Source organism: Aquarana catesbeiana, linkage group LG05, assembly GCF_042186555.1.
Source record: "Aquarana catesbeiana isolate 2022-GZ linkage group LG05, ASM4218655v1, whole genome shotgun sequence".
Taxonomy (NCBI): domain Eukaryota; kingdom Metazoa; phylum Chordata; class Amphibia; order Anura; family Ranidae; genus Aquarana; species Aquarana catesbeiana.
Window position 1 is genome coordinate 619,655,783 of NC_133328.1, and position 23,863 is coordinate 619,679,645.

Below are 23,863 nucleotides of genomic sequence, written 5' to 3' on the forward strand. Positions count from 1 at the left end.
CAAGCCAGGTCAACACGGGCAACAGGTAGTTATATCAGCAGGTAAAGAGTAGTCAACAGGCAGGCAGTGGTTTGGCAACAGAAGATCAACAGGTTCAGATGTAACAGGGTCAAGGCAGGCCGGGTCAGGAGAGGAGAAGGCAGCAGTAGTCAAGCAAGGTCAGGTAATAACAGCAGGTACAGGATCAGACTCAGGTAAAGCTGCAGATCAGACAGCACTGTACTAGAGCAGCTGCTGTCTTTTTAAAGGGGAACTGGTGCCAAGCTGAGTTAGCGTGCACGGACACGCGCCTGCAGCGTGTCTCTGCGCACATTCAAGCGCTGCTGCCTGATACAGCGTGTTCTCGTAGGAACATATGTGCGCACACGCACACACCCAAGTGTCTGCCTTGCCACAGGGTATCCCTGACAAGGGGTCCAGAAGTGAGGGGGCTGTGTAATGCAAAGGGGTCCAGAGGTGCGGGGGCTGTGTAATGTTAAGGGGTGCAGGGGGCTATGTAATGTAAAGGGGTTCAGAGGTGCAGGGGGCTGTGTAATGTAAAGGGGTCCAGAAGTGAGGGGGCTGTGTAATGCAAAGGGGTCCAGAGGTGCGGGGGCTGTGTAATGTAAAGGGGTCCAGAGGTGCGGGGGCTGTGTAATGTAAAGGGGTCCAGAGGTGCGGGGGCTGTGTAATGTAAAGGGGTCCAGAGGTGCAGGGGGATGTGTAATGTAAAGGGGTCCAGAGGTGCGGGGGCTGTGTAATGCAAAGGGGTCCAGAGGTGCGGGGGCTGTGTAATGTAAAGGGGTCCAGAGGTGCGGGGGCTGTGTAATGTAAAGGGGTCCAGAGGTGCGGGGGCTGTGTAATGTAAAGGGGTCCAGAGGTGCAGGGGGATGTGTAATGTAAAGGGGTCCAGAGGTGCGGGGGCTGTGTAATATAAAGAGAACCAGAGGTGCAGGGCTGTGTATTGTAAAGGGATCCAGAGGTGCAGGGGCTGTGTAATGTAAAGGGGTCCAGAGGTGCGGGGCTGTGTATTGTAAAGGGATCCAGAGGTGCAGGGGCTGTGTAATGTAAAGGGGTTCAGAGGTGCAAGGGACTGTGTAATGTAGAGGGAACCAGAGGTGCGGTGGCACTCACGATCATGTCATTCTCAGCCACCTGGTACAAGCCAGGATCAGTATAATCCCAACACGTACCATGCTATTGCTAGAGACCATTAGTAGAATTCTAGCTATGAGTCCAATCATTGTAATAATAGTTATATTATAGTTATATTCTTTTTTTTCTTCAGCGAATCACAATGCCAAAAAAATCGCAGAAAGTTGGATGCTGAATGCTAAGTGTTCCAAGACACTTGGGCAGAAAAATACTTTTTCACAGAACACCTTGGCAAGCCAATATGCCTAATTTGCCATGCAGGTGTTGCTGTGAACATGGAGTTCAACCTCAGGCAACCCTATGAGACTAAATATCCAAGATTTAATGAATGGGCAGAAAACCATCTTACAATGAACTGTTGGTGTAGGAATATATATATCCGCCCCTAATATCCTATACCACCACTGCGCCAATGAAATAATGAAAAATGTGTGTGTTGTAAAGCTGCCACTTTTTAAAAAAAATTGTGAAATATCCAAAATCAAACCTATAACCATAAACAATGAAACATAGGTGAATTTGAGTAGCGCTGATGAATGTGATAAATAACTTTGAATCAAAAATGCTAAGACAATGATTCTATAGTTATGATATAATATATAACACCCAGTGACAAGTGAAAAAAAAAATTGTCTATATAAATATATACCGTATATACTCGAGTATAAGCCGAGTTTTTCAGCACATTTTTTTGTGCTGAAAGGGCCCCCCTCGGCTTATACTCGAGTCAAGCACTTTTCTGGTGCAAAGAATGACATTTTCGAACAGATTTTGGGGCCCCATGTCTCAGGGCCACTTGGTGCTAGGAAGCCCAAATTTGGTGTTCAAGCACTATAACATATCCAAAGCTGGGGTTCCTAGCACCAAGTGGCCCCTAGATATGGGGCCCCAAATTCGGTTAGGAAAATGCCATTCTCTGCTGCAGAAAAGTGCTTGACATTTTCCGAACCAAATTTTGGGCCCTGTATCTCGGGGCCACTTGGTGCTAGGAACCCCAGATTTGGTGTTCAAACCCAGTGGAACTAGCACTACAATGCACTACACACCAAATTTGGAGTTCCTAGCACCAAGTGATCCCGAGATATGGGACCCCAAAGTTGGTTCGGAAAATGTCATTTTCTGCTGCAGAAAAGTGCTTGACATTTTCCGAACCAATTTTGGGGCCCCGTATCTCGGGGCCACTTGGTGCTAGGAACCCCAAATGCACAGCTACTGTAAGTGGAAAAGAGGGTCAACAATGGCAATTTTCAGCCTCACTGTGCCCATTTGCAGCCATAGGTCCCCCGAACTTCAAACTCGGTAGTTAAGGGTTCCTAGATGCCCCCCTAGCTGCAGCCAAAATTTGGGGTCCCGAAATGACATCGCTGCATATGGACACAATTGACCGACTTTGGGACCCCGTATCTTGGGGCCACTTGGTGATAGGAACCCCAAATTTGGTGTGCAAACCCAGTGGAAGTGCTACAACATATCCAAAGCTGGGGTTCCTAGCACCAAGTGGCCCCGAGATATGGGGCCCCAAAGTCGGTTCGGAAAATGTCATTCTTTGCTGCAGAAAAGTGCTTGACATTTTCCGAACCGACTGGTTGAAACGTGACAACGTTTCAACCAGTTTATTAAAATCATACTTCAATGTTTGCGCTCACATTTCAAACAGAAAAAGCAAGCCTCAAATGAATATCCACAGCAAACAATCAAAGGATGGCTCAGCGGTGCACTGCGGTCATGGCGGACCTGAAGTGTATGTTTGTGATGTGTCTCTCACCCCACTCCAAAGGCCCTGCTCTCGGTGTCGGTGTGGTGTTGCTCGGCACAGTGGCGTCTCACTTCAGTAGGATTGGGGTGTGGCTACCCGGCAATCAATCCTGACTTGAGACGCCGCTTTACCGAGCAACACCACACCGACACCGAGAGCAGGGCCTTTGGAGTGGGGTGAGAGACACATCACAAACATACACTTCAGGTCCGCCATGACCGCAGTGCACCGCTGAGCCATCGTTTGTTTGTTTGCTGTGGATATTCATTTGAGGCTTGCTTTTTTTGTTTGAAATTTGAGTGCAAATATTGAAGTGTGTAGGTGTGATTTTAATAAACTGGTTGAAACGTTATCACGCTATGTGGAGCTCTTTTTTCATCTTATTTTTCACATATGGAGCAATTTTGATCTGAGTCACGGAATACAATGGGTGGTCGATTGTAACCCAGGTGTGGTTCTATCACTACTTTAGCCAAACACGAGAGTAAGAGGCAATACGAGTTGGTGAGCGCGTTTTTCAGAGGGAGAGGTGTCACAAGCACGTTGGTGTGGTGGAAGATTAAGAATTTAAGAAGATTGAAGTCTTTTTTTTTTTTCATCTGTTTTTCATTTTACATTTATTTATGGACTACTGTATATACTCGAGTATAAGCCGACCCGAATGTAAGCCGAGGCACCTAATTTTACCACAAAAAACTTGGAAAACTTATTGACTTGAGTATAAGCCTAGGGTGAGAAATGCGCAGCTACTGTAAGTGGAAAAGAGGGTCAACAATGCCCATTTGCATGTCTCACTGTGTCCATTTGCAGCCATAGGTCCCCCGAACTTCAAACTCGGTAGTTAAGGGTTCCTAGATGCCCTCTAGCTGCAGCCAAAATGTGGGGTCCCGAAATGACATTGCTGCAGATGGACACAGTTGACCGACTTTGGGACCCCGTATCTCGGGGCCACTTGGTGATAGATACCCCAAATTTGGTGTGCAAACCCAGTGGAACTAGCACTACAACATATCCAAAGCTGGGGGTTCTTAGCACCAAGAGGCCCCAAGATACGGGGCCCCAAATTCGGTTCGGAAAATGTCAAGCACTTTTCTGGAGCAGAGAATTACATTTTCCTAACCGCCTTTGGGGCCGCATATCTCAGGGCCACATGGTGCTAGGAACCCCAGCTTTGGATATGTTGTAGTGCTAGTTCCACTGGGTTTGAACACCATTTGGGGTTCCTAGCACCAAGTGGCCCCGAGATACGGGGCCCCAAAATTGGTTCGGAAAATGTCAAGCACTTTTCTGCAGCAGAAAATGACATTTTCCGAACCAACTTTGGGGCCCCATATCTCGGGATCACTTGGTGCTAGGAACTCCAAATTTGGTGTGTAGTGCATTGTAGTGCTAGTTCCACTGGGTTTGAACACCAAATTTGGGGTTCTTAGCACCAAGTGGCCCCGAGATACAGGGCCCAAAATTTGGTTTGGAAAATGTCAAGCACTTTTCTGCAGCAGAGAATGGCATTTTCCTAACCGAATTTGGGGCCCCATATCTCGGGGCCACTTGGTGCTAGGAACCCCAGCTTTGGATATGTTGTAGTGCTAGTTCCACTGGGTTTGAACACCAAATTTGGGGTTCTTAGCACCAAGTGGCCCCGAGATACAGGGCCCAAAATTTGGTTTGGAAAATGTCAAGCACTTTTCTGCAGCAGAGAATGGCATTTTCCTAACCGAATTTGGGGCCCCATATCTCGGGGCCACTTGGTGCTAGGAACCCCAGCTTTGGATATGTTATAGTGCTAGTTCCACTGGGTTCGAACACCAAATTTGGGCTTCCTAGCACCAAGTGGCCCCGAGACATGGGGCCCCAAAATCTGTTTGGAAAATGTCATTCTTTGCACCAGAAAAGTGCTTGACTCGAGTATAAGCCGAGGGGGGCACTTTCAGCACAAAAAAAATGTGCTGAAAAACTCGGCTTATACTCGAGTATATACGGTATATATTTATATAGACAATTTTTTTTTCACTTGTCACTGGGTGTTACATATCATATCTTAACTATAGAATCATTGTCTTAGCATTTTTGATTCAAAGTTATTTATCACATTCATCAGCGCTACTCAAATTCACCTATGTTTCATTGTTTATGGTTATAGGTTTGATTTTGGATATTTCAGAAAACCATCTTAATGTTCAGCAAGGCAGTTTTCACTTTATAACGCCAGCATCAGTGGCGGGGTGTCACAAGGAAAGGGTCCGGAGACATGCTGGAGCTGCATGAGAGCAACGGAGAGGATGAGTATAAGCTGAACAAACTAATCACTTGCAGGGGTAATAATCCTAACATTACTATGTTACGATTATTATTATCTTCATTTGTTAGCAGGTGAATGCGGCCCTCCATACATTCACATACATGGAATCTGGCCCTTCAGTGGAGAAAGGTTGCTGACCCCTGGTGTAAACCAACCAAAGCATATGAACTGAACTATTGAAATAAAATATCATCAAATCTGACAATGTGCTCAGTTAGTAATTAAAACCCAAATCCCAGTGCTGCAAATCCAAATAAGTGAATACACAAAAAAAATGTCCCATTTGGTCTAAATAAATATAATAATTGGAATAAACTTCTACCACATGAATAACTTCATTCCATAAAAGTCTCCACCAATGGGCAGAGTGGCTGCTAACCTGCAAATTATATTGACTCTGACATTTTGTAGATAGGCAACTCCTTTCCTCCTATCCTCATATTGATTGGTGGTTCCAAATAATAACTACTGCAGTGGGGAACAGACACAAAAAGATACGCTCAGCATCTTTCCAAATTACTGTTTTGCTTTATAATGACACAATTAAAGGTTTTTATACACATGATTACGTAGGTATCACATTAATATTATAATTGTATGTTTATGGTAACAAGGGGCGTAACATAGGCAGGCTAATTCTAATCAGGACTTGAAAGAATGCAAACATGTAATGAAAACATTATTAGTGCTGTGTGCACAGTGAGTGCAGTGTACAATACATACAAAATAGAATACAATTACATACAGAAATTACAAATTTCCATTACAATATATAAAGCGTTTTCTTTTAAATCTGTGTAATCCTCCTCCCAGACTTAGCAGTATGCGGCCCCCCCAGTGTTTATCTCAATTGGCCATCACATAAAGCAATAATAATGAGAATCCATATGCTGTAGTACTTTATAAAAGATTTATAAAAATAGTAACACTCACACTCGCCACTGAGTGCTATTTTTAATGTAACAGGCAGCTGAGACACCCAGCGTAAATCACTCTGTAATCCGATCTTCCGGTCCCTGCCGCGACCGGAGGTGATGTCACCCGGCTCCTCCCGATGCGTTGTGTCACAGACACCTGATTTCTCAAGGGATGAACTGAGTGAATATCGGCCAGTTCAGCAGGAACCGACTGAATTTCGATCCATGTATGGGCATGCTGGTTGTACTGAAGTTGTTTTATCAAACGATTTTAGTACAACCAGTCTGTCTGTCACGTACCCTGTAGCAGAGTTTGACATGTAGAGGGAGACCTCTGGTACAGCCCCTGCTTTGAGACCACTAATGTTGTGACCATGACCACAAGAGTGCGGTGAGGGATGAGTGCCTGTAAGATCTTCCATTGGTTACAGAGGTGCTTGGCACGTGCGACACCAGAGTTGGGCCAGATAGCTGAAGCAGCAGATGGAGGACCAGCATAACCAGGCACAATGCAGAGTAGGACAGAAGGATGACTGGATGCATGGTCAGACAAGCCAGGTCAGCAACAGAGGATCAGGTATAAGTCTAAACGACATGCAGAGAATGGCCAAGATGTAGGCAGAGATTGGCAACAGGATATCAGGCAGCTGTGTAGAGATAAACGAAGTCTAAAGGCAAGCCAAGGTCAGGATAGGTGGAGTTCAAGCGTGGTCAGTATAAGCCGGGTCAAACACAGGAATCCAACACAGGGAAAAGGAACATGGGTAAAGTTGCAGATCAGATGGCACTGGACTAGCGCAGCTGCTGCACTTATATAGGCAATTTGGTGCCAGCGTTAATGGCGAACACAGGCGTTCGCATTTGTGCGCCCATGCCCGGCAAGACGTGCACCTACACTGCCACGCCTGTGCATTCACCTTTGCCTCGGAACCTCGGCTGTACTTTGGCCAGCAAGTCCTTGATACTGTATGTTTTCTTTTTTTTTTTTGTACAATCACTACCACTGGCTATAGCTGGCAGAATTAATCGTTGTATTCTGATGGCATGGAAAACTCCCGCTGTCAGAACACAATAGCGCAGCGGGAGGGATTCCCCCCCATTAACACTGACCTGTGTTGATGGGGGAAATCCAGCAATTTTCTTTCTTTCAACTCACCGGTTGAAAAAAAAAAAAGAAACTTGCATAATCTATTGCCAGCCTTAAGCCGGCCGTAGATGGATCAAAACTCGGCTGGTTCAGCAGGAACCAGCCAAATTTCTATCCATCTATGGGCAGGCTGGTTATACTGAAGTTGACTTCAGCCAGCCTGTACTGCAGTAAACATTGCAGCCGTCAGAAGAACACAATATCACAGTGCGAGGGATTCCCCCATCAACACTGACTGTATTGATGGGGGGGGGGGGGGAATCAAGCAATTTTTTCTTTCCTGCAACCCATAGTTGTAGGAAAGAAAATTGTGTAATCTATGGGCTGGCCGCTGGCTTAATGTGCCTGTGTAATTGCTATGGCTAAAGGCTATGCATCCTGACCGCGCACCTATGAGGCTTTGCATCCTGAATGCCTGACAGCTGATAGCTTTTTTTAGAGCATTGGGTAGTGTGAACCTGTCCTAAGACAAGCCATAGACGATTACATTTTCTTTCCTTCCACAGCTGGTGGAAGGAAAGAAAATCGCTCAATTCCTGAATATGTTGATGGGGGGGATCCCTCCCAAAATCCCTCCCACATCGCTATTGTGTTCTTCCGGTGGGGGGCACGCTGGTTGTACCCAAGTTGATTGATGGATCAACTTGGGTACAACCAGCCTGCCCATAGATGGACTAGGCCAAGATTCAATCCATCTGTCTAACTGCAGTCTGCTCACATAATTTGTAATGAAAACATCTTTGCCGTTCTGAAGCTTCCCTTCAACCACTTTGCATATTATTTATATATATACTGGGATTCCGTACTTGCCAAATATGCTGCAGAAATCTCCCTGCTGCCTGTTCACTTCCTGGATTTACACAGACACACAGAGGCACACCTCCAGCTCCGCAGCACTCATTGGCCCTCTTATGACTCATCCCTCCTCCCTTCCTGGAAAACTCTCACGAGAGAGAGAAAGATGTGCATGATGTCATAAGCTTAGGCTTTTTACCAGACAAGAAACAGGAAGTGGGCTGTATAAGGTATTTTCTGGCAGAAAAAAAGTTTTACTATCCAGAGTTAAAGCGGTGTTCCGCCCAAAAAAAAAAAAATAAATAAAAGCCAGCAGCTACACATACTGCAGCTGCTGGCTTTTAACAATAGGACACTTACCTGTCCTGGAGTCCCGAGATGTTGGGTGCTGCCACCGCCATTGCGGGTAAGGGAACCCGGCAGTGTAGCCTTACAGCTTCATGCCGGGAACCCTACTGCGCATGCGTGAGGCCCCGCTCCTCTCTCTTACTGGCCCGGTGACAGGGAGAGGAGGAGGGATCCCCGGGGTCGTAACGTGGGCTGCGGCCCGGACTCCCGGAAGTGGGAACAGGATACCTGTCAATGACAGGTATCCTATCCCCCCCCCCCCAAAAAAAGGTGCCAGTTGTGGCACCAGAGGGGGAGAGGAGACAAATGAGCAGAAGTTCCACTTTTGGCTTTAAAACAACAAGGGCAGAAGATTTAATAGATGGAAAGTTGAAAAAATAACTGAAGGTCCGCTTTAATACTGTGAGCTCAGGGGGCGTGTCCATGACAGCCTGGGATCTGATAAAATGAGCTGCATGACACCGGCTGTCATTCAATCCGGAAAACTAGTGACCTCTAGTGGTGGAAAGAAATTGATGGAAGGCTACTATTACAGCTCAAACTGCTGTTTTTTATTTTTGCTTTTATTGAACTAATAATTACTGTTTTTGCTTTACTATCTGGGGATTAACTGTTTGTGCATGCGTTGTCCAGGTAATGACTTTGAGGGGCAGTTCATCCTGCCAGATTACGAAAAGGAGAAGGAGAAGCAGCCAAAGCGTTCACGTCTCCAGAAAACAGAAAAGGCCCTACAGTCGAAAGAAGCTGAGAAGAGCCAGGGAGTAAATCCCATCATCCGCGTTCTTTTAACTGCACACGAGGCGATTCCAGGTACCCTATCTGTTCCCTGCGTTCTCAGAGATAAAGCTTTAGACAGCTGGCAACAATTTACTTATCTCAGCACATTGCCGAGGAAGCCGGTATATAGAGAGGCACTGAATATATTACAGGTTACAGCGCTGTCAGACTGATTACCTTCCTATCCAGTTGGAACACGACTGTCTCTTTCTGGCGGCAGGAGTACAATGCCTAGTGTGCTGTGTTTATGGGAAGAGGTTCTCCATTCCTCTCTGCCTGGAGGGGGCTTTAAAAACTTTGTATGAAATATAAACTCAGTTGTGCTAAAAATCCGTCTTTAATAGTTTGTGGAACATCTGCAACTATATGAGGAAGTCACTCGCCTGTGTCAAGGCATCTTTCTACAGTGCGGTACTCACTCCTTTCTCTTCAACGTATGAGACAGTAACTGAGAGCAAAGCATACCAGGAGCTTAGGCACCTCCAAACTTAAAGTAGTTTTAAAACTCTTATGTACACTCTATTATCAAAAGTATTGGGACACCTTCCTTTACACGCACATGAACTTTAATGACATCCCAGTCTTAGCCTGTAGGGTTCAATATTGAGTTGGCCCACCCTTTGCAGCTATAACAGCTTCAACTCTTCTGGGAAGGCCTTCCACAAGGTTTAGGAGTCTATGGGAATGGTTGACCATTCTTCCAGAAACGCATTTTGTGAGGTTAGACACTGAAGTTGGATGAGAAGGCCTGGCTTGCAATCTCCACTCTAATTCATCCCAAAGGTGTTCTATCAGGTTGAGGTCAGGATTCTGTGCAGGCCAGTCAAGTTCCTCCACCCCAAACTCACTCATCCCTGTCTTTATGGACCTTGCTTTGTGCACTGGTCCAAATCATTTGGTGGAGGGGGGATTATGGTGTGGGGTTGTTTTTCAGGGGTTGGGCTTGGCCTCTTAGTTCCAGTAAAGGGAACTCTTAAGGTGTCGGCATACCAAGACATTTTGGACAATTTCACGCTCCCAACTTTGTGGGTACAGCTTGGGGATGGCCCCTTCCTGTTCCAACATAACTGCACACCAGTGCACAAAGCAAGGTCCATAAAGACAGGGATGAGCGAATTTGGGGTGGAGAAACTTGACTGGCCTGCACAGAGTCCTGACCTCAACCTGATAGAACACCTTTGGGATGAATTAGAACGGAGACTGCGAGCCAGGCCTTCTCATCCAACATCAGTGCCTGGCCTCTCAAATGTGCTTCTGGAAAGAGTGGTCAAACATTCCCATAGACACACTCCTAAACCTTGTGGACAGCCTTCCCAGAAGAGTTGAAGATGTTATAGCTGCAAAGGGTGGGCCAACTCAATATTGAACCCTACGGACTAAGACTGGGATGTCATTAAAGTTAATAGAGATTACCTAGGAGGTATTCATGTGATATTACCTAGGAGATATTCATGTGAGATTACCTAGGGCAGTGATATTGAACCTTGGCACCCCAGATGTTTTGGAACTACATTTGCCATGATGCTCAACCACACTGCAGAGTGTATGAGCATCATGGGAAATGTAGTTCCAAAACATCTGGGGTGCCAAGGTTCGCTATCACTGACCTAGGGGATATTAATGTTTGATTACCTAGGAGATAATCATGTGAGATTACCTAGGAAGGTATTCATGTGAGATTACCTAGGATGGTATTCATGTGAGATTACCTAGGAAGGTATTCATGTGAGATTACCTAGGAAGGTATTCATGTGAGATTACCTAGGAAGGTATTCATGTGAGATTACCTAGGAAGGTATTCATGTGAGATTACCTAGGAAGGTATTCATGTGAGATTACCTAGAAGGTATTCATGTGAGATTACCTAGGAAGGTATTCATGTGAGATTACCTAGGAAGGTATTTATGTGAGATCACATATGGTGGCAATAGAAAGTGATCTAATGGCTTTATAGCCACCCAGATCAATTCTATCACAAAGACTTATGCTGCTCGTTCGTATAGACACTTCGTTCGTTTTTCGGCAAGTTAATGGGCACAAATCGATAATCGTTTGTGACGTTTTTTTGGAAAAAAAACGAACGGGAAGTTTGGAAAATTTCTGCCGAACGTACGATAAATTGCAAGGTTAATGTGTTAATGTGTTTCCCGTCCGAACTGTCTGCACTAGGTATATGTAAAAAAACGAACAAAAAATTATTTATTCATGTCCACTGAACAATTTATCGGTCATTACATGATGGCACGATCGTTTGCGGTCACGGTCGAACGTTCGTTTTTTGAAAATGTGTTCGGCCGATTTTCTGTATAGTGTGTGGCCAGCATAAGACTTTTAATTACTAAAATAAGCTCAGAGCTGACTGCAGAGTTAGAAGTCTGATTTAGGTTTGGCATTTTGCAGTAACAAACAAACATGACATTGATCGGACATTCCGACAACAAAATCCTAGGATTTTTTCCGAAGGATGTTGGCTCAAACTTGTCTTGCATACACACGGTCACACAAAGTTGTCGGAAAATCCGATCATTCTGAACGCGGTGACGTAAAACACGTACGTTGGGACTATAAACGGGGCAGTGGCCAATAGCTTTCATCTCTTTATTTATTCTGAGCATGCGTGGCACTTTGTGCGTCGGATTTGTGTACACAGGATCGGAATTTCCGACAACGGATTTTGTTGTCGGAAAATTTTATAGCCTGCTCTCAAACTTTGTGTGTCGGAAAATCCGATGGAAAATGTGTGATGGAGCCTACACACGGTCGGAATTTCCGACAACAAGGTCCTATCACACATTTTCCGTCGGAAAATCCGACCGTGTGTACGGGGCATTACAGTGTATCAGTCTACTGGCTTTAAACTACACCAAAATCGTATGATCTGTGAATTCACTCTGCCTCAGTAGACATGACACACACACCATGAAACCAATGTGTATTTATTTGGCAGGAGCAACAAAAATCATTCCAGTGGAAGCGGCAGCACCTGCGGCTGAACCAGAAGTGACCTCCCAGCCAGCTGAGCCAGAGCAGAGTCTGAAGAGGGGTTACCAGGAGTACGCGATCCAGCAAGTCCCACAGGAGCAGTCCACTAATTCAAGCAGGTATGGCTGATCCCCGTACACGGCTATCTGTAGTGTTTCTACCTACTGTGCCTATGTCTCATACAAACAGGATTTAAAGCTGAACACCCAGCAAACCATTAAAGGATAAGTTCACCTTTGAGAACATGTTACACGTTCCAACCGTTTGTTCCCAATGCTGCAGCTGTTGCCCCCCTCCATGTGACAGCAGTACAGGGAGAAGTACTAGCTATCAGTTTTTTAAATCAGCATCATCATTCATTCACCGAGTTCTGTGAATGAACTACAAGTCCCAACATCCTGTGTGGATGTCTGCTTGTAATTCTCAATGAACGGCACAGAGGAGCATTGTGGTAATTCATTGATTCTTCCTGTCAGTGTAACGGCTTGCCCGTATGGGATGTACTCACACAGCATATAGCTGAAATCAGATTCCCTTACACACAGCTACAGCACAGTGTGTATCTAGCTACTGCAGCTGTGCTTCCATTCCAATCTGGGCATTTCACAGGTCAGAACTGCAACATAGCAGCCAGCTACACACTCAGGGCCATAGATAATATTTTCGGGTTGGGGTTGCCGTCAGCTTGCTCAGATTGCAAGAGTGAGACAAGACTTTGCACCTGCTCAGTAAGGTTGGCTATCAGAGTGTTTTTTGAATACAGTAGGCCTTCTGTATCATACATTGGGCTCTCCTGCCTGTGAAAAAAAAAAGTGCCATGGCAAATATTGGGTGTGGCTTTCATTACACTGAATATTGGCTGTGGCACAGCGTGCAGAGGTTCATTAGTAAGTGGCGCAAAGGTTCAGTAGTAGGTGAGGCAGAGTTCCGGGGTCAGTAGTAGGTGAGGCAGAGTTCCGGGGTCAGTAGTAGGTGAGGCAGAGTTCCGGGGTCAGTAGTAGGTGAGGCAGAGTTCCGGGGTCAGTAGTAGGTGAGGCAGAATTTAAGGGGTCAGTAGTAGGTGAGGCAGAGTTGAGGGGTCAGTAGTAGGTGAGGCAGAGTTGAGGGGTCAGTAGTAGGTGAGGCAGAATTTAAGGGGTCAGTAGTAGGTGAGGCAGAGTTCCGGGGTCAGTAGTAGGTGAGGCAGAATTTAAGGGGTCAGTAGTAGGTGAGGCAGAGTTGAGGGGTCAGTAGTAGGTGAGGCAGAGTTGAGGGGTCAGTAGTAGGTGAGGCAGAGTTGAGGGGTCAGTAGTAGGTGAGGCAGAGTTGAGGGGTCAGTAGTAGGTGAGGCAGAGTTGAGGGGTCAGTAGTAGGTGAGGCAGAGTTGAGGGGTCAGTAGTAGGTGAGGCAGAGTTGAGGGGTCAGTAGTAGTAAGTGAGGCAGAGTTGAGGGGTCAGTAGTAGTAAGTGAGGCAGAGTTGAGAGGTCATTGGTAGTAAGTGAAGCAGAGTTGAGAGGTCCGTAGTAGGTGAGGCAGAGTTGAGGGGTCAGTAGTAGTAAGTGAGGCAGAGTTGAGAGGTCATTGGTAGTAAGTGAAGCAGAGTTGAGAGGTCAGTAGTAAGTGGCGCAGAGGACAGGTTTTGCCTAACTGTTGGAGGGGCTCCCAGCATAAATCCTTCTACCCCCCAGTTACTTTTAAAAGGGCGCAACTGCTATCTGTTGGGGCAAAGCCCACCCCAGCACACCCCTTAGATCTGCCCATTATAGCCGCAAAGAATATAATTACACTTCATGTGCACCAAATACTTTTGGAAATCTAGATATCACCTTGTAAATGTAGTATAGTAATTAAAAATTGAAGGGACACAGAGAAGGTAATATTCTTGGGGTGCTATTACCCCAAGGGCATTTTTATCTGGCAGCCTCGACAGAAGGTCCATCTGGTGGGCACTCCATTTTTTAGCTTAAATGTATTCTTATTAGAAAAGTGTTCATGCATTCAATGCTTTGAGACAAAGATCAGACAATGTTAAGACAAACCTCAGAGACATGCTATACAATAGTTGAAGCAAAAGCTAAAGCATGAAACCACAAACAATGTCAGGGGGTAGAAGAAAGTTGCTCATTCATATACAGTGGGGATGGAAAGTATTCAGACCCCCTTAAATTTTTCACTCTTTGTTATATTGCAGCCATTTGCTAAAATCATTTAAGTTAATTTTTTTCCTCATTAATATACACACAGCACTCCATATTGACAGAAAAACACAGAATTGTTGACATTTTTGCAGATTTATTAAAAAAGAAAAACTGAAATATCACATGGTCCTAAGTATTCAGACCCTTTGCTGTGACACTCATATATTTAACTCAGGTTCTGTCCATTTCTTCTGATCATCCTTGAGATGGTTCTACACCTTCATTTGAGTCCAGCTGTGTTTGATTATACTGATTGGACTTGATTAGGAAAGCCACACACCTGTCTATATAAGACCTTACAGCTCACAGTGCATGTCAGAGCAAATGAGAATCGTGAGGTCAAAGGAACTGCCTGAAGAGCTCAGAGACAGAATTGTGGCAATGCACAGATCTGGCCAAGGTTACTAAAAAATTTCTGGTGCACTTAAGGTTCCTAAGAGCACAGTGGCCTCCATAATCCTTAAATGGAAGACGTTTGGGACGACCAGATCCCTTCCTAGAGCTGGCTGTCCGGCCAAACTGAGCTATCGGGGGAGAAGAGCCTTGGTGAGAGAGGTAAAGAAGAACCCAAAGATCACTGTGGCTGAGCTCCAGAGATGTAGTCGGGAGATGGGAGAAAGTTGTAGAAAGTCAACCATCACTTCAGCCCTCCACCAGTCGGGGCTTTATGGCAGAGTGGCCCGACGGAAGCCTCTCCTCAGTGCAAGACACATGAAAGCCCACATGGAGTTTGCTAAAAAAAACGCCTGAAGGACTCCAAGATGGTGAGAAATAAGATTCTTTGGTCTGATGAGACCAAGATAGAACTTTTTGGCCTTAATTCTAAGCAGTATGTGTGGGGAAAACCAGGCACTGCTTATCATCTGTCCAATACAGTCCCAACAGTGAAGCATGGTGGTGGCAGCATCATGCTGTGGGGATGTTTTTCAGCTGCAGGGACAGGACAACTGGTTGCACTCGAGGGAAAGATGAATGCGGCCAAGTACAGGGATATCCTGGACGAAAACCTTCTCCAGAGTACTCACGACCTCAGACTGGGCCGAAGGTTTACCTTCCAACAAGACAATGACCCTAAGCACACAGCTAAAATAACGAAGGAGTGGCTTCACAACAACTCTGTGACTGTTCTTGAATGGCCCAGCCAGAGCCCTGACTTAAACCCAATTGAGCATCTCTGGAGAGACCTAAAAATGGCTGTCCACCAACGTTTACCATCCAACCTGACAGAACTGGAGAGGATCTGCAAGGAGGAATGGCAGAGGATCCCCAAATCCAGGTGTGAAAACTTGTTGCATCTTTCCCAAAAAGACTCATGGCTGTATTAGATCAAAAGGGTGCCTGAATACTTTCCGTCCCCACTGTATATGCCACTGGCCTGTATAAGGTTGTAGACCATAGCCAAATGCAAAACTAGTGAAAAACAGTCAGAAAATATGAGTAGGGAAAAAATGTCAGTGGCCTCCCCCTGTAAAACCATTCCTGTTTTTGGGGTTGTCTCATTGTTGCCCATCTAGTGCACCTGTTAATTTCCTTAACACCAAAGCAGCTGAAACGAATTAACAACCCCCCCGTCTGCTACTTAACTGACCAGATCAATGTCCCAGGAGTTTCATGGACTTGGTGCTATACTCTGATTAACCACATGCAGTCCGCCATATAACAAAATGACGGCGGCAAAGTGGTTGCAATATCCTGACCGGACGTCATATGATGTCCTCAGGATAATAAGCCGCTGCGCTCCCCCAGGGGTGCGCATCGCTGCGATCGTTGTTGTGGTGTGTCAGTCTGACACACCGCAACTCCGATCTAGGTGAAGAGTCTCTGAATCATGGCCAGTCATGGCTGATCACAATGTAAACAGGAAGAGCCGTTGATCGGCTTTTCCTCGCTCGCGTCTGGCAGACAGACGTGAGTAGAGAAGAGCCGACCTTCTGCTCTCCTGACGGGGGGGGGGGGGGTCTGTGCTTATTGGCTGTGCCTATTGGCCATCCAGTGTGATGGCCATCACACTGGACCCCCAGATATGCCACCCCAGACCCCCAGGGAAATGCCAATCGATGCCCAGGCAGCTGCCAATCAGTGCCCACTCACAATGCCTGCCAGTGCCACCAGGGCTGCCCATCAGTGCCACGTATCTATGCCCAGCAGTGCCGCGTATCAGTGCCACCCATAAGAACCCATTTTTGCAGCCTTTTAGTGCCCATCAGTGTCACCTATCAATGCCCATCAGTGCCACCCATCAGTGCCGCCTACCAGTGCCCGCTCATTGGTGCCACCTAATCGGTGCCGCCTTATCAGAGCCCATCAGTGAAAGAGAAAACTTACTTATTTACAAAATTTTATAACAGAAACAAAAGCAAAACTTTTATTTTTTTCAAAATTTTCGGTCTTTTTTTATTTGTTTAGAAAAAATTAAAAACCGCAGAGGTGATCAAATACTACCAAAAGAAAGCTCTATTTGTGGGAACAAAATGATAAAAATTTAGTTTGGGTACAGTGTTGGATGACCGCACAATTTTCATTCAAACTGCGACAGCGCTGAAATCTGAAAATTGGTCTGGGCAGGAAGGTGTATAAGTGCCCGGTATTGAAGTGGTTATAGGATACAAACACACCCTCAGTATGAATTACACTGGCAGGGAAGGGGTTAAACACTAGGGGGCGATCAAGGGGTTAAGTGTGTTCCCTGGATGTGTTCTAACTGTGGGGGGGGGGGTTGGTGGGCTCACTGCAACACGACGGGGAGCAGTAGATCCCTGTCAGGTCGCTAGGCAGAACAGGGAAATGCCTTGTTTACATAGGCAAACTCCCCGTTCTGCCTCTCCACACCGCAATCGCGGGCCGCCGGCAAAACATCAAGTTTGCGGGACCCGTGGGCACGCGCCCGCTAGGCGGCAAATTCAAAAGGACGTACAGGTACGCCCCTTTTGCCTGCCTGTGCCATTCTGCCGACATAAATCGGCGTGCGGCGGTCGGCAATCGGTTAAAAAGTGTTCCTTTTTAAAAAAAAAAAATTTTTGAGCAGTGTATTATCCGTTAGAGTCACTTATTGTGAAAAATCACAGGGTGTTGTAGAAAAGGCCTCTTAATTCCATTTAAAGTCTCCTAAACACGAGCACGCAGCCCAACGTCGTATTTGCGATCATTTGGCCAGGGAAAGCTTTAATCTAACAAGAGTAAGTTGAGGGTAAACCGATGAAACACCTTAAAGTCTGGCTGACTGGCGGCGGAATTGTCAGGTGCTGAATTGATGTGAAGTAATCACGGTCGCTGGCACAGAGCAGCTTGTATTTCGCACCAGATTTGAGAGCAGCACCATTTCCAGAGGGGTTTAAATTCAGCGGCTTTAATTTCACTTAGATGTAGATTAGAGCCTCGCTCATAGTTCAGCAATCAGAGGTGCTCCCTCGGCACACAGAACTTTTTTAGATTTACAATTAGGAAGTTCAGCAAGTAACGGAGGAGGGGGGAATTAAGAAAAAAAAAAAGAAAAGAAAAAAGGGAAAATGTATTTGCCGTGTAAAATGGGTAAACTTCATTAGGCAGGAGCAGGAGGCTCTCCCAGGTATATTCCTATAAAAGAATTAATGTTCCGTCATCGCTTTTTCCAATGCGGCTGCAGTTAATTTAATAACGCAGTGCAGATAGCATTAGCTTTAATAGTCTGCTGCAAGTTGGGTTAATAAAAGCTAATACCTGATCAGCTGTTATGGGTTATGCAATTTTGCAAAGTGCTTTTTAAATTAGCCGTTCGGTCTTTTGGCACAGCGTTTCCCCGTCCTTGCTGTCAGCTGCCAAGTGTCATCAGCTGGACTGGAGGCAAGATAAAGCTGAACTCGAGGCAAACGGCTGAATGCACAGTTAAAGATCATATATAAAGGAGGCTGTTTTACCCGGCAAAGGATTTTTATTCCTGTTTATACGGTCCTGAGAGTTACACAGCCCCGTCTGGCAGAGTGGGAGACCTGATTTTGCTCTGCTGCTCTTAAGTAACGCGACCCGTCCCATAGATGTGTGCATCCAGTGGTGTATCATCCATGTGTGCAGGATGTGCGGTGCACACGGGCCCCCAGGGGGGGTGGGGGGCCCACTGTGCCCTGTCACACATACCGCACAATGGATGTTCTGTGGTGTCCATCACGGAGGCTGTTCCCTCTCCTCCTCCCGCCGCAGGGATCCTCTGTGCAAGGCTGGGACAAGGGGAATGCCGAAGGGCCACCTGTCATGGGTGAGTTGCCGCCATGTGGGGAGGGGACGTTGAAAGCTTGTTAGTGCCCGAACCAGTGGCGGAACTACAAGTGACCATTGCGACCAGGCCCTGGTGTTCCGCCACTGTAGGGGGAGGCCCAGGATTGCAGGAAAGGTGCTCGGCCCGCCGTCAGCGCGGAACTGCCCGACGGCGCTTTGCGTGCCACGTTGTTATTCTTCTCGATGCCTAGGGCCCGCTTTTGATCTTGCACACGGGCCTATTGATTTCATGATATGCCCCTGTGTGCATCTTATTGCATTAGGGATGCACCCCAAAGCTCAAACCCTATGCGTGTATATATATATATTTGTGTGTGTATATGTGTGTGTATGTATGTATGTGTATATATATATATATGTGTGTGTATATATATATATATATATATATATATGTGTGTGTGTATATATGTATGTATGTATGTATGTATGTGTGTGTGTGTGTGTGTGTGTGTGTATGTATGTGTGTGTGTATATGTGTATATGTATATATACACCTCCAAAGCTAACTCTGAATAAAAGACCCTCAAAAGCTTCAGGTGCTGTGGGCGAGCTTTATCATAGACTTCTAGGGAGGCTTTGGGGACAATTTGAAGCACCAAGAAAGAGACATGGGGTAGAATTTTGAAGCAAAGCAAACGCAACGTGTAAAAACAGGTCTGTAAGGTTTTTGATTTTTTTTTTTTTTTTTTTTTTTTAGTGACGGGGCTTTGAAAAAAAAAAAAATGTCCAATGCCACACTTTGAAGAAAGTGTAAATGAGCCCTAAAAAGTTTTGCATGGTTATGAAACATTTTAAAGTTGGATCTTGCCTTCAAGACACAGTAGAGTTTACATTTCAACTTAACGACATTTTTTTCATTTTTCAGATTGGCCTCAACCCAACTTAAGATTTTCACCTGTGAATACTGCAATAAAGTCTTCAAGTTCAAGCACTCTCTGCAAGCCCACCTACGAATCCACACCAACGAAAAGCCTTACAAGTGCCCGCTCTGCAACTACGCCAGCGCCATCAAGGCCAACCTCAGCGTTCACATGAGGAAGCACACGGGGGAAAAGTTCAGCTGTGACCACTGTTCATTCAGCTGCCTTAGCAAGGGTCACCTGAAGGTCCACGTCGAGCGAGTTCACAAGAAGATCAAACAGCACTGCCGCTTTTGCAAGAAGAAGTACTCCGATGTCAAGAATCTCATCAAACACGTCAAAGAGACGCACAATCTGCTGGACAAAAAGGTCAAAGAGACCTTCGATGAGCTGAGGTTGCTCACCAGAGAAGGAAAACGGCAGCTCCTCTATGACTGCCACATTTGTGAACGCAAATTCAAAAACGAACTGGAACGTGACCGCCACATGTTGGTCCACGGTGACGAGAGACCCTTTGCTTGCGAGCTCTGCAACCATGGCGCCACCAAGTACCAATCCCTTGAGCTGCACATCCGCAGGCACCCCTTCGTCTACGTCTGCTCGAACTGTTTTAAAAAATTTGTGAGCACCGTCAGGCTAAAAGCTCACATCAAAGAAGTCCACCCCAACGTAGCGGAAGAAACGTTGCTTCGCGATTCCGTCGCTCAGAGTTTTTGTCTTCTGGAGCCTGGGAGCGACATCCAGCAGGAGGCCTTGGGGGACATGGACACGAATGCCCAGGAGGACCTCAACGCACCTTCCGCTCTAGATCCACAAATGCCTTTGCGGGAAACTCTTTTGGATCAGCCTCAGAACTTGAAACCTCACAATGATGATTTGCCTTCAGAAAAAACAACTGAGCTGCATTTCTCTGGAAGCGAGCAAGCAAATCATTTCACAGATTGCACTATAGAAAAGCTTGCACACTCTTCCAGCATCTCTAAGGGAGTGTCAAGCGATGAACTTTTACACTGTTTGACAGAGAAAGAGAATAATCATCTGTATGCTAATCTCGGAGATGTACAGAGAGGAGATAATGTTTTGGGAGCAGTCGGTCATGTCACAGTTGAAAGCTCTCATTTGAGAGATGGAGAGTTGGATAGTTTGGCAAAAGATGTTCCGTTTGATCCAAGTGTCTGTGGAGAAAGCACAGGGGAGAACATTGGTAACGAGACCCACCAACAGATTCCTGGTCAGAATCCGGCATCTGGTCTTTCAGGAGGTGCTGGAGCTTTTATGGCCATCTTGAACGGACTACACAAGAGACAGCTGAATATGGATCTACTTCAGAAAATCAGGAAAGTTTATGGGGAACTGGAGTGTGAATACTGTGGTAAGGAGATTTCCACTTTTGATGAAAAATTAAACTTTCCTCTTCAGTTTAAAGGTTTTTTTGGCAAATCCAGGTTTCAGGATGACCTGCCTCTCTTCTGTAAATAGAGAGAGAACATTTTTCATAACTCCTTTCTGATTTCTAATCAGCATAGCATAAGTGGATATACCTTTTGTGCAGACTGTGCAGGGTGCAGATTTTCAGGGGCCCTTTTATACTTGCATGCATGGGCTTCTGCAGAACCTTTTTTTTTTTTGGAGGGGGAATCATTTTAAGGTCACCCATGCTCCACCACTATTCGACAATGTCATGAAGGGGAGGGGCTTAGTCATTATCACATAAAGCGCAGGTTTAAAAAACCTGGTGCAAAAGCAGGCCAGGGTCCCCATAGATCCCCCTTTAGTCTTACCTTTTCACCTATATTCCCCGTGGGAATCAGGTTTTCCTGCACCACCAGGTACTCAGGCTCTCCCTGCAAAGAATATATATTTAGTCAACATGACTCGCTTTAGAGCAGGCCAGGGTCCCCATAGATCCCCCTTCAGAGCAGGTCAGGGTCCCCTATAGATCCCCTTAAGAATAGGGTTCCCCATAGACCCCCCCTTTAGAGCAGACCAGGCCAGGGTCCCCCATAGATCCCCCTTTAGAGCAGACCACGGCAGCACAGACAGTCCCTCCCCCAGACAGTCCCACAGATCACTCCACACGCAGATGGGACTCCACCACCACTCCACTTGAGTGGGTGGCGCCAGATCTTCATCTCTACACAGAAGGGACAAAAGCCAAGCGGCCGAGCCATTGCATCGGGGGCGAGGGATGGTCTCAGTGTGTCAGAGAGCAGCAGACCCAGAAAAAAGTCTGCGGCGGACCCTGCAAGGACTCTGCGGACATCTTGCCGATCCCTTATTCTTCCGGGGGGGGGGGGGGGGCACTCCCCCTTGCAGACGCCCATGCTTATATGGGTTAGGCAGATATGGGGGACTACCACCTGCTGTCCTCCTGAATATTGCTCATGTGTAGAGTGGGTGAGAAGCATTAAAGTCAGAGGCGTAACTAGAACCTTTAGGGCCCTGGTGCCAGTAGTTTTTTATTTTTTATTTTTTTTTTAATTTTTTTTTTACCATTTTTTTATTTATTTATTTTTTTAACAATTTATTTTTTTATTATTTTTTTAAAAAAATGTTAGGACCCCCGTTGGAGGGCTTTAGTGATATATCAGGGGTCTAAACAGACCTCTATTGTTTCACCTTACAGGGGATTATAGTGGTTCTAAAGGCTAAAGGCTTTTTTCCTTCTTACATGCTATGCAAGTAGGAAGGATGCATAGAATGCATTCTATCTCCTTCTGTGTGCAGCGTACCCCCAGCCCCCCCAATCCTTACCCAAGCCACCTTCGATCCAGCGATGTTCACGATGGCCTCGGCTGTATGGGGACTCTCCCTCATTGGATGAGACCGCAGCGCTGGGAGGTGGAAACCCGGAAGTGCTGCGGGTGGGTAGCCAGGGGAGCACACAGGGGCCCGGGGCATCAGGACAGGGAAGCAGCAGGGGTGGCATGTAGAGCAACTGATGCCCTCCATTTCCGTCCTGCAGACGCTGAATGTCTGCAGGGGAAGGGGAGGAGAAGTGGGCATTCAGTGACTGCATGTAGGGATCGGTCCCTCTACATGCTGCCCCCCCTCACATCCAGGTGTACAAGGGGGCCCCAAGGGCCCCCTGGAGCAATGAGGTCCTGTCACAATTGTGACCCCTGTACGTACGCCCCTGATTCTAGTGTATCTAAATACAAAAATGTCATTCATTGCAACTTGCTGAGCAATGTTGATAAACATTTAGAACCTCCTTTTTTTTTTTTTTTTTTGACAGCTGTGAGTGAGCAGAGAACGGATCTGCACTGTATGAATTGTGGAAATGCTGGATTAAGATTGTGAGGGGGGTTAAATCGAGATTGCGATTTTTTTTTTTTTTTTTAATGATTAATCGTGCAGCTCTATGATAGACCAACACAAAGTGGCTCATAATTGTGAAGTGGAAGGAAAATGATAAATGGTTTTCAAATTTTTTTACTTATAAATATTTGAAAAGTGTGGGGTACATTTGTATTCAGCCCCCCGGAGTCAATACTTTGTAGATCCTCCTTTCGCTGTAATTACAGCTGCAAGTCTTTTTGGGGATGTCTCTACCAGCTTTGCACATCTAGAGAGTGACATTTTTGCCCATTCTTCTTCCAAAAAAGCTTAAGCTCTGTCAGATTGGATGGAGAGCGTCTGTGAACAGCAATTTTCAAGTCTTGCCACAGATTCTCAATTGGATTTAGGTCTGGACTTTGACTGGGCCATTCTAACACATGAATATGCTTTGATCTAAACCATTCCATTGTAGCTCTGGCTGTATGTTTAGGGTCGTTGTCCTGCTAGAAGGTGAACCTTCGCCCCAGTCTCAAGTCTTTTGCAGACTCTAATGCCACGTACACACGAGCGGACTTTACGGCAGACTTTGCCCGGCGGACTTTTCGACTGACTTTACGACGGACTTTCAGAATGAACGGACTTGCCTACACACAATCCACCAAAGTCCGTCGAATTCGTAAGTGATGACGTACGACCGAACTAAAACAAGGAAGTTCATAGCCAGTAGCCAATAGCTGCCCTAGCGTGGCTTTTTGTCCGTCGAACTAGCATACAGACGAGCAGACTTTTCGACCGGACTCGATTTCGACGGATTGATTTAAAACCTGTTTCAAATCTAAGTCCGTCCAACTTTTGAGAAAACAAAGTCCGCTGGAGCCCACACACGATCGAATTGTCCGACGAAATCCAGTCCGCCGGGCAAAGTCTGCCGTAAAGTCCGCTTGTGTGTACGCGGCATAACAGGTTTTCTTCTAAGATTTACCTGTATTTGGCCCCATCCATCTTCCCATCAACTCTGACCAGCTCCCCTGTCCCTGCTGAAGAAAAGTGTCCCCACAACTTGATGCTGCCACCACCATGTTTCACGGTGGGGATGGCGTGTTCAGGGTGATGTGCAGTGTTGGTTTTCCACCACACATAG

The 23,863-nt window shown here is 46.1% G+C and overlaps 1 protein-coding gene across 2 annotated transcripts in view; it reads left to right on the forward strand.

Annotated features, from left to right (window-relative positions):
• Window positions 1-23,863, forward strand: part of ZFAT (zinc finger and AT-hook domain containing) — a 292,845-nt gene that overhangs the window by 112,901 nt on the left and 156,081 nt on the right. For both annotated transcript variants that reach the window (XM_073632280.1, XM_073632279.1), the window contains exons 5-7: window positions 9,030-9,206; window positions 12,121-12,274; window positions 19,446-20,812. In XM_073632280.1, the coding sequence (XP_073488381.1) occupies window positions 9,030-9,206; window positions 12,121-12,274; window positions 19,446-20,812 (1,698 nt within the window). The remainder of the gene's footprint in view (window positions 1-9,029; window positions 9,207-12,120; window positions 12,275-19,445; window positions 20,813-23,863) is intronic.